Source organism: Notothenia rossii (assembly GCF_949606895.1).
Source record: "Notothenia rossii genome assembly, chromosome: 10".
Classification (NCBI taxonomy): Eukaryota; Metazoa; Chordata; class Actinopteri; order Perciformes; family Nototheniidae; genus Notothenia; species Notothenia rossii.
Window position 1 is genome coordinate 705,874 of NC_136908.1, and position 17,101 is coordinate 722,974.

General features: G+C 38.2%; 1 protein-coding gene across 1 annotated transcript; it reads right to left on the reverse strand.

The window, feature by feature from the left end:
• Nucleotides 1-1,662: 1,662 nt before the first annotated feature.
• LOC307020996 (transmembrane protein 106B-like) lies at nt 1,663-16,594 on the reverse strand. Its single transcript, XM_079652692.1, has 8 exons — nt 16,478-16,594; nt 13,025-13,216; nt 7,499-7,562; nt 6,826-6,985; nt 6,065-6,205; nt 5,382-5,431; nt 5,055-5,108; nt 1,663-4,549 (listed from the first exon to the last, which is right to left on the reverse strand). Exons 2-8 carry the CDS (start codon nt 13,206-13,208, stop codon nt 4,411-4,413), a joined length of 792 nt encoding a protein of 263 aa, XP_079508818.1. The 5' UTR covers nt 13,209-13,216; nt 16,478-16,594; the 3' UTR covers nt 1,663-4,410.
• Between the last annotated feature and the right edge of the window lie 507 nt (nt 16,595-17,101).

The window sequence follows — 17,101 nt, forward strand, 5'->3', positions numbered from 1 at the left end:
AATTATAAAGGTTGCCTTGGAAATATTTGTTTACATAAATTTTTAACAAACCGTTTGAGAACCTCTGAGATAACTTAGACTAAAGTGAACTATCTAAACACTCAGTCCTTTACCTCACTGAGCCTCTCAGTCTGTCTGGCTATCAGTCCTGTCCAGACAGCTGATATCTGTCCTGTGTGTGAGCTGCGGGCGCCTGATAAGCCAACATCCCCCACTTTCATCGTACAGGGCAAATGGAAACTGTAACCGGGGTGAAAAGGGTGTTATCTTTACTTAATTATGAATGTTGTTACGTCAGGGCTGAAAATTCGTTTTTTTGTATTATATTTCTATTTAATCTTGTGGACGTGCAGATTCCCTATCCTCCATTAGGGGGTGCTGCAGCACCCTCAGCACCCCTACTTCCCACGGCCCTGGCACAGTTTCCAGCTTGAAGGGAGTTCAATAACATTTGGTGATGATGATGTTTGTTGTGTTAATGTAAGAGCAGTTTGAACAGACAGGAAGTGAGGAAGGAGAAAGGAACCTGACAGGAGGGTTCAGTGTTAGGAGCTCAGCTCCATGTTACCTTTTTATATTGATTACTTTTTTATTTAGCCTTTAGTACGTTTGTCTAATTGTTTAGTAAGCCCTCTTTGCTTTTGAGTCATTAAAATACATCTTGTGGTTTTTCAAATGAGTTTCCTCTTTGTTATTTAATCTTTTGTTCCCTCCCTTTACCCCCAGACTATCAGGGAGCACCCTCACATCTTTACACTCACAGAGCAAAAACACATTTTAATTTGAAACTTAAAGAAAAGTAAAAGCTACTTTCATCTTTTGAATGTGGTTCCTAGTTTTCTCAGAGCTCTGAAGATGTATTATAATATTTCTCTTTCTTCGACTTACTCCTCATTACCTTTTGTTTCAAAATGTTTGAATGCTTTAGACATGTTGTAGTTTACAGATCACAAACAGTTCACTGCGTAGTAATGGAGATTCAAGATTAGATGTTAACCTGCAGGGTTAACATCTAATCTGTGTTTCAGATCTTTTCTATATTTGGTATTATTCTGAAATGGATCTGCACAATCACTTTTATTTGTGTTACTTTCTGGACATTTTGATGATAATATTTTTCTACTTTTACTCAACTAGAAGATCTGAGTCCTTCAGAAGACGATAAAGCTTTGATTCCATGATGACGGCGTTATGCGGAGGGATTTCTGCAGACGCTCATATCTTCAGTGTTTCCGTTTCCTCTGTAGTATTTATTGGGTTGTTATATTCAGAAATTAATTATCGAAACTAGAACTAAATGTTCTGTGTGTGTCCTCGCTGCTTGTTCACACACAATAAGAATCCTCATGGAGCTTCTGCTGTTTACACCGCTGCGTGCGTGCGCTGTGACCCATGCGCTCTTTAATTTATATTTCAAAGGATCATTATTACAGTTTGATTTTATGTGAAGCCCAACATACCACGCTGTTATAATAACGCTCTTTATCAGCATGTGAAGCTGAAACCATTTCGGGAGAAAAAAATATTTGAAAAATATATATATATATTGTAAGTAATCGCCTTAATTGACGACTATCGGTCGACTAGAAAACATCTCGAGGGCAGCCCTACCCCTCACCCTGTGAATACTTGTGTACATACAAATAAAAACATTCACAAAGATTTAGGTTGTAAAACTTTATTAATGCTCCCACAACAAACAGTCAGTATGAACGATAACAACATGTGACTCAGAGGTAGGAAACTGTGAGGGGGAATAACATCCAAACCCTTCAGTACGACTTGAACCGTCCATGAATATTCATTTATAAACAACACAATGTTCAAATCATTCATTACAAATACTTTTCAAATGAAGGATTCTTCGTCCAAAACGTCTACGGAATAAATGATGTGGACAAAATACTATCAGTAGAAGAAGTGATTATTACACAGAAATCAACACGTAAATTATTAATAATTAAACACAAGATTTATCAGCAAGAAACTAAATATTAAATATTAATTATCAAATGTTAGAATTTCAGCAGAAATAATTATAATTATTATAAATAAAAATAATAATAATAATAATAAAACAAAAGGTTTCAGGGGTCTATATAATAAATAAATATATGAATTTAGTACAGATTTTAAACATTGAACATTTGAGCAAAATTAGCGAGGATTTCATAATTTTAGGAAAATAATTGCTGAATATTTTGATAATTAAACAAAAGCTTCTGTCACTTCTGAAGCAGCTTTTTTACTGTCTGTTTAAAATATTATTTATTGATTGATTGATTTTGTTTTTGTTTTGATGGATGAATCAATAAGTTGCAGCCCGACAGCATCTGAGAGAAAAAGCTGAGTCAACGTTTTATATTCAGTTAAAACGCTCAGTTTCATGTGAAAAATCCTCTTTAATTAAAGTGTAATCATCTTTATTTCCCTCACAGCACCGACTCCCTCTGTGTTTACAGGGCTATTCAGACCGTCTGCTAGCCAACGGGACTTCTGGAGAGGAGCTCAACTAGAACTGTGGTTATTAGGAGTTAGCAGTTAGCGGGGGTTATTAGCAGTTAGCTGTTAGCAGTGGTTATTAGCAGTTAGCTGTTAGCAGTGGTTATTAGCAGTTAGCGGGGGTTATTAGCAGTTAGCAGTGGTTATTAGCAGTTAGCTGTTAGCAGTGGTTATTAGCAGTTAGCGGGGGTTATTAGCAGTTAGCAGTGGTTATTAGCAGTTAGCTGTTAGCAGTGGTTATTAGCAGTTAGCGGGGGTTATTAGCTGTTAGCAGTGGTTATTAGCAGTTAGCACTGGTTATTGGCAGTTAGCTGTTAGCAGTGGTTATTAGCAGTTAGCGGTGGTTATTAGCAGTTAGCGGTGGTAGCAGTTAGCAGTAAGTAAGTTCAAGGTTATCGTATGACAAATAAAGAACCTTGAACCTTGAGGTGGTTATTAGCAGCTGTTATAACCAGTTAGCAGTGGTTATTAGCAGTTAGCGCTGGTTATTAGCTGTTAGCGGTGGTTATTAGCATTTAGCAGTGGTTATTAGCAGTTAGCGCTGGTTATTAGCTGTTAGCGCTGGTTATTAGCAGTTAGCGGGAAAGCTAAGACATTTTCTTTCCTTCTATCTTTAAAATAAATGCAGCTGAGGTTCCTTCATTTCTCTATAAAGGTAAAGACAACACATAGAAATGTATGACGTGTAATAATGAGCATCTAACGACTAAATATCAGACGGTGAGTCAGCAGAAAGTGAGCTCAATAAAAACATTAATTTGTAACTTCTTGTTGTGTTAGAAAGATTGGGGTTAATAAAGTTATTCAAACATAAAGTGCGTTAGTGTGCCTTCATCAAGCTTTTATTGATTTAACAATCTGTGTGTTTCCTCCTCTTAAATAGATCTTTGTGAAGCCACTTTAATATCGGTGTATGTCAATGTGAGGGGGGGAAATCATTTACATGAACTGTCTGAAATGTTAGTTTACTTCCTGACACACCTTCATGTTGTGAGAAATGTAATATCTGATTATTGACAATACATAAAGAGGTGCAGGGATGAGTCCTAAACCCTGACATGACTCACATCCCCTGGTCTGGAGGTCAATGGTTTTCTGGATGTGTTTTTGGTTTGTTATCCTGAAATCACGTCAGTGAATACCCCACCGGTGAGTTCAAAACACGGACATGGTGCCTTCAGGGACCAGTGTGCTGGTTAAAATGTACGTGTGACATCATTGTTATAGTAGCTTGAATTCCTTTACACTAGTTTTGTATATAATCACATGTTTGTTAGAATTAAATGGCATCCAGAAGGTCTTCATAATTACTACCTCAATGTGTCTCCCCTGAACGCCACACTATGTTAGTGTGGTAATTAGTTGTTATTGGACCCCTTTCTTAACGAGCCACAAACACAGACAGTGAAGTGGCTTTTCTTTTTTCAGACGGACAAATGAGAAGACGTGAGAAGACTCTTCAGTGTTGGAATAAAGAGCGTCCGTCAGACGTGGATTTGAAGCTATGATGACAGAGTGTGTGTTGGTGTACGTGTGACATCATTGTTACGGTAGCTAGAATTTCTCTCCACTAGTTTGTATATAAACTCATGTTTCTTAATATTAAAGGGCACCCAGAAGGTGTTGAAATGATGACATGAAAACTCATAATTACTACATGAATGTGTCTCCCCTGAACGCTCCTCTATTAGAAACACTTCTATGTTAGTGTGGAAGTGAACAGAAGGAATGATTGGACCTTTTCTTAACGAGCCAAAAAACAAAGACAGTGAAGTGGCTTTTTTTCTTCAGACGGACAAATCAGAAGACGTTCGTTGACTCTTCCGTGTTGGAATGAAGAGCGTCCGTCAGACGTGGATTTGAAGCTATGAAGACAGGAGTGTGTGTTAGTGTTGATGTGATCAGCTGTTACTCGTTAGGCTGCTGCAGGCCGAGCACTGAGTCTCCCGCCCTGACGAAGGTGGTGTTTCCTCCACAGTCCACGTACTGGTACATCTCCTGAGAAACCTGCTCCGCGTGGCCGAAGTACGTCGTGGTGACGGTCACTCTGCAGAGGGGAGGATGAGCATTACATATGAAGTCAGGTGCAAAATCTAAAATAGAGTCAAAATGTAGAATCAGAAACAGAGTAAAAAACTCAGGATCAGAATCAGCATTATAAAAAACTAAATCTATCTGAATCAAAAATCTGCAGAAAACTATTGAATACGAAATTAGATTCAAGTCAGAAAATAAAAACCCTGAATCAGAAATCAAGATAAAAAATCATAAAGAAATTAAGAAACAGATTCGGAAATCAAAATCTGAATAAATACATTTTGAGGAAACATTTGAGTAGAACATGTGATTCAAGTCAGAAAGAGAAAACACTGAATCAGAAATCAAGATCAAAAACCATCATAAAAAAATTATCAGAATTAAAACTTGGAATTACAAAAACGTAATCTGGGGACATTTTAAAGTGTAACACGAGAGGAAGCAGTGCCAATCAAAAGCAAATATAAAATAGTAAACTAACAATTTAAACAGATTTGAATAAAGTAGAAACTCACTGCATCATCACCACGATGTTGTGCACCCTGATGGTCTGCAGCGTGCAGTAATCACTGGAACACAGAGCAAAGGTCACGGGGTCATGGGATGCTCAATCAGGCACCAGGTGAACAACAACAGGCATTGAAAAATGATTTGGTTCATGAGTTGGAGAGAATAGACGTGTGGAATGCATATGGAGTAGAAGCTGAGTACATCGTATTATTCAGAGGATAATGTGAGCTGAGATAGATCTGAATAGAAATGCTGTTTTTAAAACTTCTTCAACCCAGTTTTTCATTTCATCAAAAACATCGTAGTTAAAATGTGATGATAGATGTACTCACTACATGTAGCTCATCTCATCTGCAATGATGGTGGGGACCATGTAGTCCATCTGGAACAGAAACACACCGTCAGAGAGAGAGAGAGAGACACACACACACACACACACACACACACACACACACACACACACACACACACACACACACACACACACACACACACACACACACACACACACACACACACACACACACACACACACACACACACACACACACACACACACAATCAGAGATACACACAAACACACAATCAGAGATACACACACACACAATCAGAGATACACACACACCGTCACACACACACACACACACACACACACACACACACACACACACACACAATCAGAGATACACACACACACACACAATCAGAGATACACACACACACACACACACAATCAGAGATACACACACACACACAATCAGAGATACACACACACACACACAATCAGAGATACACACACACCGTCACACACACACACACACACACACACACACAGACACAATCAGAGATACACACACACACACACACACACACACACACACACACACACACACACACACACACACACACACACACACACACACACACACACACACACACACACACACACACACACACACACACACACACACACACACACACACACACACACACACACACACACACACACACACACCTGCTTCATGTCCAGAGGGCTGATGGCCGTCGTGTTGCTGATTCGTGATTTCCCGATGACGGTCTTTGCGAACTGAACCTGCGCCGTGATGTTAGCGACCTCCACCGAGTAGTAGTTGTTGTTGGTGATATTCAGAGTGTTCTGCAGGGGGTTATGGGTAAAGGTTAAAGGTCCAATCAGGAGGCTTTATCATTCATAATGAAAAAACAGGACTTTCTGAAGCACGTCGTTAATGCTTTTATACTGTCTGTGTTTAAATGATTATTTATGGATTGATTGATTTTGGTTTTGTTTTGATGGATGAATCAATAAGTTGCAGCCCGACAGCATCTGAGAGAAAAAGCTGAGTCAACGTTTTATATTCAGTTAAAACGCTCAGTTTCATGTGAAAAATCCTCTTTAATTAAAGTGTAATCATCTTTATTTCCCTCACAGCACCGACTCCCTCTGTGTTTACAGGGCTATTCAGACCGTCTGCTAGCCAACGGGACTTCTGGAGAGGAGCTCAACTAGAACTGGGGTTATTAGGTATTATCACATCAACCGTATTTAATCTTGTCTTAATTTTATTATTTAATATCTATATTCTATTGACATCTAGATTGACTTTTGCACTGCTTTTTATTTTGTATTTTGATCCCTTCTTTTAGTCAAAAAATCAAATTGCTTTTGGTCACATTTTTTTTGTGTCAACTTTTTTTTTAATCAACTTTTTTTGGGGAGGCTTTAATATCACTCATCATATATTATATCATTCTGACCGTGATGTTGAGATAGACGCTGCGCTTGTCCTGGTCGTAGCTGACGAACACCGACTTCACGCCGACGTAGGAAACATCGATGGATCGAGGGAAGAGGAAGAAGACGGCGAGGCTGGAGAGGAGCAGGCAGACAGCCACGGACACTGAGACGTACAACTTTCTGCAGAGCACACAAACACATCACCGCCTTAATATACACACACACACACACACACACACACACACACACACACACACACACACACACACACACACACACACACACACACACACACACACACACACACACACACACACACACACACACACACACACACACACACACACACACACACACACACACACACACACACACACACACACACACACACACACACACACACACACACACACACACACACACACAGCTAAACTAAGCTACGTTCATCATATTTATAGCACCGTGCAGGTAATGGTTTTAAACTACCTGGTTAATATTTGGATATGTCCTGCTCACATTTATGACCCACACAGTATTATAATAATCACAGGAAATACAATTATAAAAAGACACAAGATGCTTGAACAAGAAAAACTTTTAAAGATAACAAGACATTTATTTGATTTGGAAAGCTAGAATATATACGTTTTAAGTCATTATGATTTCTCTTAACCCTTAAGTGTAAATACTCACGTCCTGCGGGGCCTCAGCCTCTGGTCGCTGTAAGGGATCAGAGCCACCAGTTGGTTCTCCTGTCCTGAGACAGAACCAGGGAGTCAGCTGTTAGTGGCAAGAGTACACATCCTTTCCTCAAGTAGAAGTACACATACTCGTGTTTAAAAATACTCTGGTGAAAGTAGAAGTACTGACTAAACTTCTTTACTCAGTCAAAGTAAAGAGGCTTTGAAATGTACTTCAGTAAAAAGTACCCATAACTAGCAGCTGTTTTAAAGAGTACCTGACCTCCCTTTATATTAATAGAACAATAATGTCATTGTTAGCTAATGAATGTTTCCATGCTGACCAACGGCAACATGACAACGTTTCCATTGGTCCCTCTTCTTTAGAGAAGACCAGGAAATGATGGATACACGGATCGTGTTCAAATCAATAGGCACGCAATGACTCTAAATAATAATGATCACGCCACCAAACACACATTCAGACTAAAGGAACCAGCCTGTTTGGAAAATGAGAGAAGTAGAAAGTACAGGTATTTGTGTTCAACATGTAAGAAGTAGAAAGTACAGGTATTTGTGTTCAACATGTAAGAAGTAGAAAGTACAGGTATTTGTGTTCAACATGTAAGAAGTAGAAAGTACAGGTATTTGGGTTCAACATGTAAGAAGTAGAAAGTACAGGTATTTGAGTTCAACATGTGAGAAGTAGAAAGTACAGGTATTTGAGTTCAACATGTGAGAAGTAGAAAGTACAGGTATTTGAGTTCAACATGTAAGAAGTAGAAAGTACAGGTATTTGAGTTCAACATGTAAGAAGTAGAAAGTACAGGTGTTAGAGTTCAACATGTAAGAAGTAGAAAGTACAGGTATTTGAGTTCAACATGTAAGAAGTAGAAAGTACAGGTATTTGAGTTCAACATGTAAGAAGTAGAAAGTACAGGTATTTGAGTTCAACATGTAAGAAGTAGAAAGTACAGGTATTTGAGTTCAACATGTAAGAAGTAGAAAGTACAGGTATTTGAGTTCAACATGTAAGAAGTAGAAAGTACAGGTATTTGAGTTCAACATGTAAGAAGTAGAAAGTACAGGTATTTGAGTTCAACATGTAAGAAGTAGAAAGTACAGGTATTTGAGTTCAACATGTGAGAAGTAGAAAGTACAGGTATTTGAGTTCAACATGTAAGAAGTAGAAAGTACAGGTATTTGTGTTCAACATGTAAGAAGTAGAAAGTACAGGTATTTGAATTCAAAATGTAAGAAGTAGAAAGTACAGGTATTTGAGTTCAACATGTAAGAAGTAGAAAGTACAGGTATTTGAGTTCAACATGTAAGAAGTAGAAAGTACAGGTATTTGAGTTCAACATGTAAGAAGTAGAAAGTACAGGTATTTGAGTTCAACATGTAAGAAGTAGAAAGTACAGGTATTTGAGTTCAACATGTAAGAAGTAGAAAGTACAGGTATTTGAGTTCAACATGTAAGAAGTAGAAAGTACAGGTATTTGTGTTCAACATGTAAGAAGTAGAAAGTACAGGTATTTGGGTTCAACATGTAAGAAGTAGAAAGTACAGGTATTTGTGTTCAACATGTGAGAAGTAGAAAGTACAGGTATTTGTGTTCAACATGTAAGAAGTAGAAAGTACAGGTATTTGAGTTCAACATGTAAGAAGTAGAAAGTACAGGTATTTGTGTTCAACATGTAAGAAGTAGAAAGTACAGGTATTTGAGTTCAACATGTGAGAAGTAGAAAGTACAGGTATTTGAGTTCAACATGTAAGAAGTAGAAAGTACAGGTATTTGAGTTCAACATGTAAGAAGTAGAAAGTACAGGTATTTGTGTTCAACATGTAAGAAGTAGAAAGTACAGGTATTTGAGTTCAACATGTAAGAAGTAGAAAGTACAGGTATTTGAGTTCAACATGTAAGAAGTAGAAAGTACAGGTATTTGAGTTCAACATGTAAGAAGTAGAAAGTACAGGTGTTAGAGTTCAACATGTAAGAAGTAGAAAGTACAGGTATTTGAGTTCAACATGTAAGAAGTAGAAAGTACAGGTATTTGAGTTCAACATGTAAGAAGTAGAAAGTACAGGTATTTGAGTTCAACATGTAAGAAGTAGAAAGTACAGGTATTTGAGTTCAACATGTAAGAAGTAGAAAGTACAGGTATTTGAGTTCAACATGTAAGAAGTAGAAAGTACAGGTATTTGAGTTCAACATGTAAGAAGTAGAAAGTACAGGTATTTGTGTTCAACATGTGAGAAGTAGAAAGTACAGGTATTTGTGTTCAACATGTAAGAAGTAGAAAGTACAGGTATTTGTGTTCAACATGTAAGAAGTAGAAAGTACAGGTATTTGTGTTCAACATGTGAGAAGTAGAAAGTACAGGTATTTGTGTTCAACATGTGAGAAGTAGAAAGTACAGGTATTTGTGTTCAACATGTAAGAAGTAGAAAGTACAGGTATTTGTGTTCAACATGTTAGAAGTAGAAAGTACAGGTATTTGAGTTCAACATGTAAGAAGTAGAAAGTACAGGTATTTGTGTTCAACATGTGAGAAGTAGAAAGTACAGGTATTTGTGTTCAACATGTGAGAAGTAGAAAGTACAGGTATTTGTGTTCAACATGTTAGAAGTAGAAAGTACAGGTATTTGAGTTCAACATGTAAGAAGTAGAAAGTACAGGTATTTGTGTTCAACATGTGAGAAGTAGAAAGTACAGGTATTTGTGTTCAACATGTGAGAAGTAGAAAGTACAGGTATTTGTGTTCAACATGTAAGAAGTAGAAAGTACAGGTATTTGTGTTCAACATGTAAGAAGTAGAAAGTACAGGTATTTGTGTTCAACATGTAAGAAGTAGAAAGTACAGGTATTTGTGTTCAACATGTGAGAAGTAGAAAGTACAGGTATTTGTGTTCAACATGTTAGAAGTAGAAAGTACAGGTATTTGAGTTCAACATGTAAGAAGTAGAAAGTACAGGTATTTGTGTTCAACATGTGAGAAGTAGAAAGTACAGGTATTTGTGTTCAACATGTGAGAAGTAGAAAGTACAGGTATTTGTGTTCAACATGTAAGAAGTAGAAAGTACAGGTATTTGGGTTCAACATGTAAGAAGTAGAAAGTACAGGTATTTGAGTTCAACATGTAAGAAGTAGAAAGTACAGGTATTTGTGTTCAACATGTTAGAAGTAGAAAGTACAGGTATTTGAGTTCAACATGTAAGAAGTAGAAAGTACAGGTATTTGTGTTCAACATGTGAGAAGTAGAAAGTACAGGTATTTGTGTTCAACATGTGAGAAGTAGAAAGTACAGGTATTTGTGTTCAACATGTTAGAAGTAGAAAGTACAGGTATTTGAGTTCAACATGTAAGAAGTAGAAAGTACAGGTATTTGTGTTCAACATGTGAGAAGTAGAAAGTACAGGTATTTGTGTTCAACATGTGAGAAGTAGAAAGTACAGGTATTTGTGTTCAACATGTGAGAAGTAGAAAGTACAGGTATTTGTGTTCAACATGTAAGAAGTAGAAAGTACAGGTATTTGTGTTCAACATGTAAGAAGTAGAAAGTACAGGTATTTGTGTTCAACATGTGAGAAGTAGAAAGTACAGGTATTTGTGTTCAACATGTGAGAAGTAGAAAGTACAGGTATTTGTGTTCAACATGTAAGAAGTAGAAAGTACAGGTATTTGTGTTCAACATGTAAGAAGTAGAAAGTACAGGTATTTGAGTTCAACATGTAAGAAGTAGAAAGTACAGGTATTTGTGTTCAACATGTAAGAAGTAGAAAGTACAGGTATTAGTGTTCAACATGTAAGAAGTAGAAAGTACAGGTATTTGTGTTCAACATGTGAGAAGTAGAAAGTAAAAAGTGGTCAGAAAAATAAGTAGTGGAGTAAAGTACTGATACCAGAAACAGGTATTTGTACTCAACTGTTTTCCAACAGCGTTAATTTCGTCAATGAAAACTAAGACGAAAAATGTTCGTCAACACCCTTTTTTACACGACTAAGACGAGACGATGACGAGCTAAAAATAGATTCTTGATAACGAAAACGATGACGAAATGTATATTTAGTTTTCGTTTTGATTGATTGAAACAGCTTGTATATTGGGTACAGTATATCGTTGACGAGACGAGACGGGACTAAGGTGTTAATGGTGGACTATCGGACGTTCAAAATGCAGCATATTTTCCCCCAAGTGTCCTTCTTGTAAAAAAAAAAAGCATCTTACGTTTCTGACTTGCAATATCATTATTTCCGCTCTCTTCACTCCAGAAGAGCGATCTCCCTGTGTCTCTCTGTGTGCGGGGGGCGGGGCCTCTCTCTCTATCTGTGTGCGGGGGGCGGGGCCTAACAGACGCTGCAGCGGACACAGAGATCTGCCGGGGACGGAGCGTTCAGAGAGTATAGAGACACATTTTGACTAAATTGTAATTTTTCGTCGAATAAAAGTTGACTAAAACTACGAAGGATAGGAATGACTAAAATGTGACTCAAACTAATAACCATTTTCGTCTAAAGACTAAATCAAAAACAGCTTCCAGAATGAACACTGCTTCCCTCCTCTGCTCAGCTGTTAGTGGGAACACCTGGACCTCAGTGGGAATACAAATCTGATTCACTCTTTTTACTTTCTGACTTGAATCACATTTTTTGATCTGATTTCTGAATTGTTTTTTGATCTTGATTTTTTAATGCTGATTATCAAGTCAGATTTTTTTTTGCAGTCTTTGTGCAACGTGTAGTAGCTCTAAAGTAATCGTGTTTCCTTTTATAAGGAAGCAGTTTTTGTTTGTCATTATTGAAATGTGTAAATTGGCTGGTGAGCGCTCTTCATTCTTTTAACAATGAAACATTATCTACTCATTTTGCCAAATGAGTTTCCTCAACACAACAGAGGGGAGAAAGAAATGTCCCTGTCAGGGATAAAGTATGTCTTCTTCTTTCCTCTCGGTTATTTGTATTTGTTGTCACTTCCCTTTGTACCCCTAGGAGGGAACGGGACATGTCTATGAAGTGTTTTGATATTAGGTCATGACGCAGCAAATCTGGATCAGCTCCGTTGGTCCCCGTTTTTAGAGATGTGGGTACGGAGGAGAAGAGAGAGGGGTTCATTTCCTGACACTTTGAGAGTCTCCTGACACACCGGGGACACACCGGGGACACACCAGGGACACACCGGGGACACACCGGGGACACATGGTGATGTAGAGAAGAGATCACTTTGTGAGTCTCCTGACACACCGGAGACACACTGGGGACACACCAGGGACACACCGGGGACACACTGGGGACACACCGGGGACACACCAGGGACACACGGTGATGTAGAGAAGACATCACTTTGTGAGTCTCCTGACACACCGGGGACACACTGGGGACACACCAGGGACACACACCGGGGACACACTGGGGACACACCAGGGACACATACCGGGGACACACCAGGGACACACACCGGGGACACATTGATGTAGAAAAGACATAAAAGTGCATTTGGCATGATAGGAGACCTTTAAGAAGTCAGTAAAGGTGTGTTACCTCTGGGGATGCGTCCGGTTCCCTGGCAGGTGGGACACGTGACGCTGTCCCGTCCCGTGAACTCAACGTACGGGAACGCAGAGACGTCTGCCACCTTCTCCTCCTCCTCTTCCTCCAGAGGAGACGTCATGCTGTCCTGAACCTCATCGGGCTGCTTCGTGAGGAGAGAGAAAGACTTCCCCATCCTCACACCTGCAAACACAAACACTGTGAGTGTCACACCAACAGGTGCAGAGATGAGGTCACCGGGGGGGGGGGGGGAACAAATTCTGAAAAAAATAATCTTAATTCTGTGACATTTTGAGAAATGACATTTTTGCTAAATGTTCTTTATTACAATTTAAAAATCTTTCTCAAATTTCACTTTTTTCTTAGAATTTGACTTATTTTTCAAAATAAGGAGAATTCTAAAAAAAGGGAAATTCAGAGAAAAAAATGAAAATCTGTAAAAAATAAGTCAAATTCCGAGAAAAGTCACGATCTGAGAGAAAATGTCAAATTCTTCAGTAAAGGTACCATTCTGAAAAAAGTCAAATTCTGTCATAAATCTGAAATATAAGAAAAAAATGAAATTTTGAACCAAATAAGAAATTTAGGAACAAAAGTCATAAACTGAGAAAAAGTCAATTTCGAAGGAAAAAATATATAATTATGAAAAAAGTGAAAATCTGTTTAGAGAAAAAAGTGAAATTTAAGGAAAAAATTGAAATCTTTGGAAAAAAGTGAAATTTGGGGAAACATTTTTTAATTGTAATGAAGAACATTTTGCAAATAAAAAATCTAAATTCTTTAAAAAAAATGTCTTAATTCTGGTAAGACATTTTGGAAAAGTCATAATCAGAAAAAAATGAAATTATGATTTTTTTTCAAAATTCTTAAAAAATTCCTGATTCTGGGAAGAAAGTTTAAAAGTTCTGGGTTAAATTCTAAATGATGACGGAGTGTTAGGGCCACACTTAGAGAAACAGAGAGATTTAGAGAATAGAGTGGTAGTCTCATAAGTGACTGGAGAAGGAGACAGCAGCAGCGTCCTGCACTGACATGAGGACTGTGGAGCATCTTGTGAAGCAGTGCTTTAGTTTAGGTTTCTCAAATAACTAAATACTTCATCTTTTGAATCAGCATCAGATTATCAGAAGTATTAGAACTTTGAAAAGGTTGTGCCAGAAACGATGTCTATTATTTCAAAGACAGATCCAAACGGACTTGGAGCAGATTGTCTCCTTCCTGCAGGAGGACATGTCTGGTTCTGGCCGACTACGAGGCTATCGCTGGTTACATCTACGAGCTGTTCAGAGGGGATTTGCTGTTTCACAAGAAACCATGAGACTTGTAATCAAGGCTTTGGATCCAGAAGGAGTCGAACGATAGCCTCGTGGTGGAGTCGGAATGAGCTCCCATTGAAATCAGGACAGCAGAAAGCTTACACATCTTCTTCAGACTGAAAACTCATCTCTTTGGACTCCACTTCCAGAGATAGAATTACTAACAAAGCACTTATATACTAATAAAGGGCTGGCTGATCTAGAGCCAGTTGAGAAGCACTTGAAATGTTTGGCTCTATGAAACCTGATGTACTTATATGATTCTGTTTTCTTCAAGGCTGTACTTTGGATAAGAGCCTCAGCTAAATGCAATGTGATGTAGTGAAGTCGGCCAGAACCAGACGTTTCCTCCTGCAGGAAGGAGACATCTCCTCCAAGTCCACTTCTCAAGTCACTTATGAAACTACGACTTCAACCTCGTAATTATTACTTTGTTCTCGTAACTATGACTTTATTCTCCAAATCTTTGTTTTTTTTCTTCTAAGCGTGGCCCAAATAGAGAGGCGAAGTCCCTCCCCTTCCTGTGGACCTCCATGGGACCTCATATCGGAAAAAGTATGTATTGAAGTCAATGGAGAGAGAAAGATTATCTTTCGATCCCGTTTGAATTGTGCCACGAATTACACACATGATGTTTGTCAATTTAAAAGATAATTTTGCAAGTCAAAAAAATTAAAATGTGTCGTAAAACTGTGAAGTTACACATTTCTTTGTGTGAAGCGCTCAATGAACTACAACTCTGGTCTTGCACACGTCACCAACACCAAGATGGCCGTCACGTTGGTACATTTCACCTCTTTCTTTCAGAATGAGGCGAAAAGTATTAAAAGAGGTGAAAATCACTCCAAGTCTGGGCATGTTGAGAGCTGTACATACGAAAAAGGGGAGTTAGTCGGTTCCGTAAGAGCCAGCATGCGGGACCGGCTTTACAAGGTTTCAGTGAGTAACACGAGTGTAATGTGTAACGTTAATGTCAGCTAGCTAACATTAGCTACAAGGTACACTCTCGTGTTTTGTTTTAGTTGCTCTTCGAGAACGAGCAAGAGGTACTATTACTGGTATGATAACAACCTGGTACAAGGCACACAGGCATCTTGTTAAAGTAAGTAAATGTATTTTTATCTATCTGGAGGGAATACATCAGTTATGACAGCACTTACGCGACTCTGGGATTTGTAGTCTTTCTAGTTGCATATTTTTCATAGTCTTATATTTCAACAGTTTTAAGACAAACTTTGAATTTTTTAACATGGAAATGATTTTTTAAGATTGACAAACAACATATGTGTAATTCATGGCACAATTCAAACGGGATCAAAAGATACGTTTTCTCTCTCCATTGACTTCAATGTATTATTTTATCGGAATAAGGTCCCATGATGCGGTAGTAAGTGGGCGTGACTTCGCCACTCTATACTCCGTCGTAGAAATGAATGTTTCAAGGGGGATAGATGCTCAGGTCTGCTCTGATTGGCTGGCTCTGTGTTGTGGCTGTCAGTTAGCTTGTTAGCTACAACTAGCTGTCAGCTAATCCCCTTTGAAAGGTAGCTCAGTATCTCATTAGCATTTAGCACTGTGCACTTTAGCCTGGAGCTAACGGCTTAACAGCTGAGATAAGATGGAGCTTTATTAATATAAATCAGGAGTTAAAACAGCAACAGGATAAGACAGAAACACACAGAGAGAAGACATGAGAATATTCACGGGGATAATCAGAAAACAGCTCCGAATAAACATGTATTTACAGCAGGAATACAAGTAGAACAAACAAATACAAACAACGTGATTTAAACTCCGGTACAGGTTCAGATATACAGATATGAGGTTAAATATACGTTAGCAGCTCATGTGTCGGGAATTAAACTACAGACAGAGTCGATGTAGCTCAAATGTTACACAATAACACATTAATAACACAATAAACGTTAGTGTGGTTGTCAGAAAACAACCGTTAGCTTCGAGTTAACAAACTGTAAACGGGTTAGCATTAGCTGTTGCTAACAGCAGCTAGCTCGCTGCTTTAATATACAGACTCCAGTCCAGGAGGAGTTAAAGGGTATACAGAGGTGATGTAAAGCCCCTCTGTGGTGTACCTTAGTGTTTAATGAGGTTACAGTTAGAGATGTACCTGAGTGTGACTCTTTATTTATCACCTGGATCCTGTTTGTTTATCCTCCGACAGAACAGACATGCGCACTAAGGATTCTTCTTCTTCTTTGGATTTAATGAAGGGGTGGAAACAAGCGTTAGAGGTGCATTACCGCCACCTGCTGGATGGAGTGTGGACTAGCAAGGACCCGGACTAAAAACAACAAGTACATGATCTTAATCAATGCAACATTTATAAATAAATAAGGCTGTATATTTATCCTCCTCAGAACTAAATATGTTCTTGAGATTTAACAAACCCCACATTGTCTCTTCACTGTGTCTCTGGGTGATCTATTGATTCCTCTAAAGATGAAACCACATGTTTCCCAATGAAGTGCCTCTCGATTATTGGCTGATTGCAAACAATTAAAGGTCTATAAAGACTTCGCATCATCATGTCACCAAATCACCACTTGTGGAAGATTACAACCATGTTTAGGGTATTTTTAAATTACCCTAATTAGCCTCGTTTCATCCAAATAATGCAAAAATAACAAAAAAGTCAATTTCTGGTAGCTGGTACTTTATGCACGTTTTATGGTTTCTGTAGACTTTTATAATCAATTATCTCATGTTGATAATGTTTTTAATCTGTTTCTTA

What these genes read in the sequence shown, in the direction of transcription:
- LOC307020996 (XM_079652692.1), bottom strand. Translation starts at nt 13,208, where the DNA reads ATGGGGAAGTCTTTCTCTCTCCTCACGAAGCAGCCCGATGAGGTTCAG. An exon ending in GCGTCTATCTCAACATCACG is followed by an intron (nt 6,206 to 6,825) that starts GTCAGAATGATA and finishes AACCCCCTGCAG; the next exon opens with AACACTCTGAATATCACCAA. An exon ending in GATGAGATGAGCTACATGTA is followed by an intron (nt 5,109 to 5,381) that starts GTGAGTACATCT and finishes TCTGTGTTCCAG; the next exon opens with TGATTACTGCACGCTGCAGA.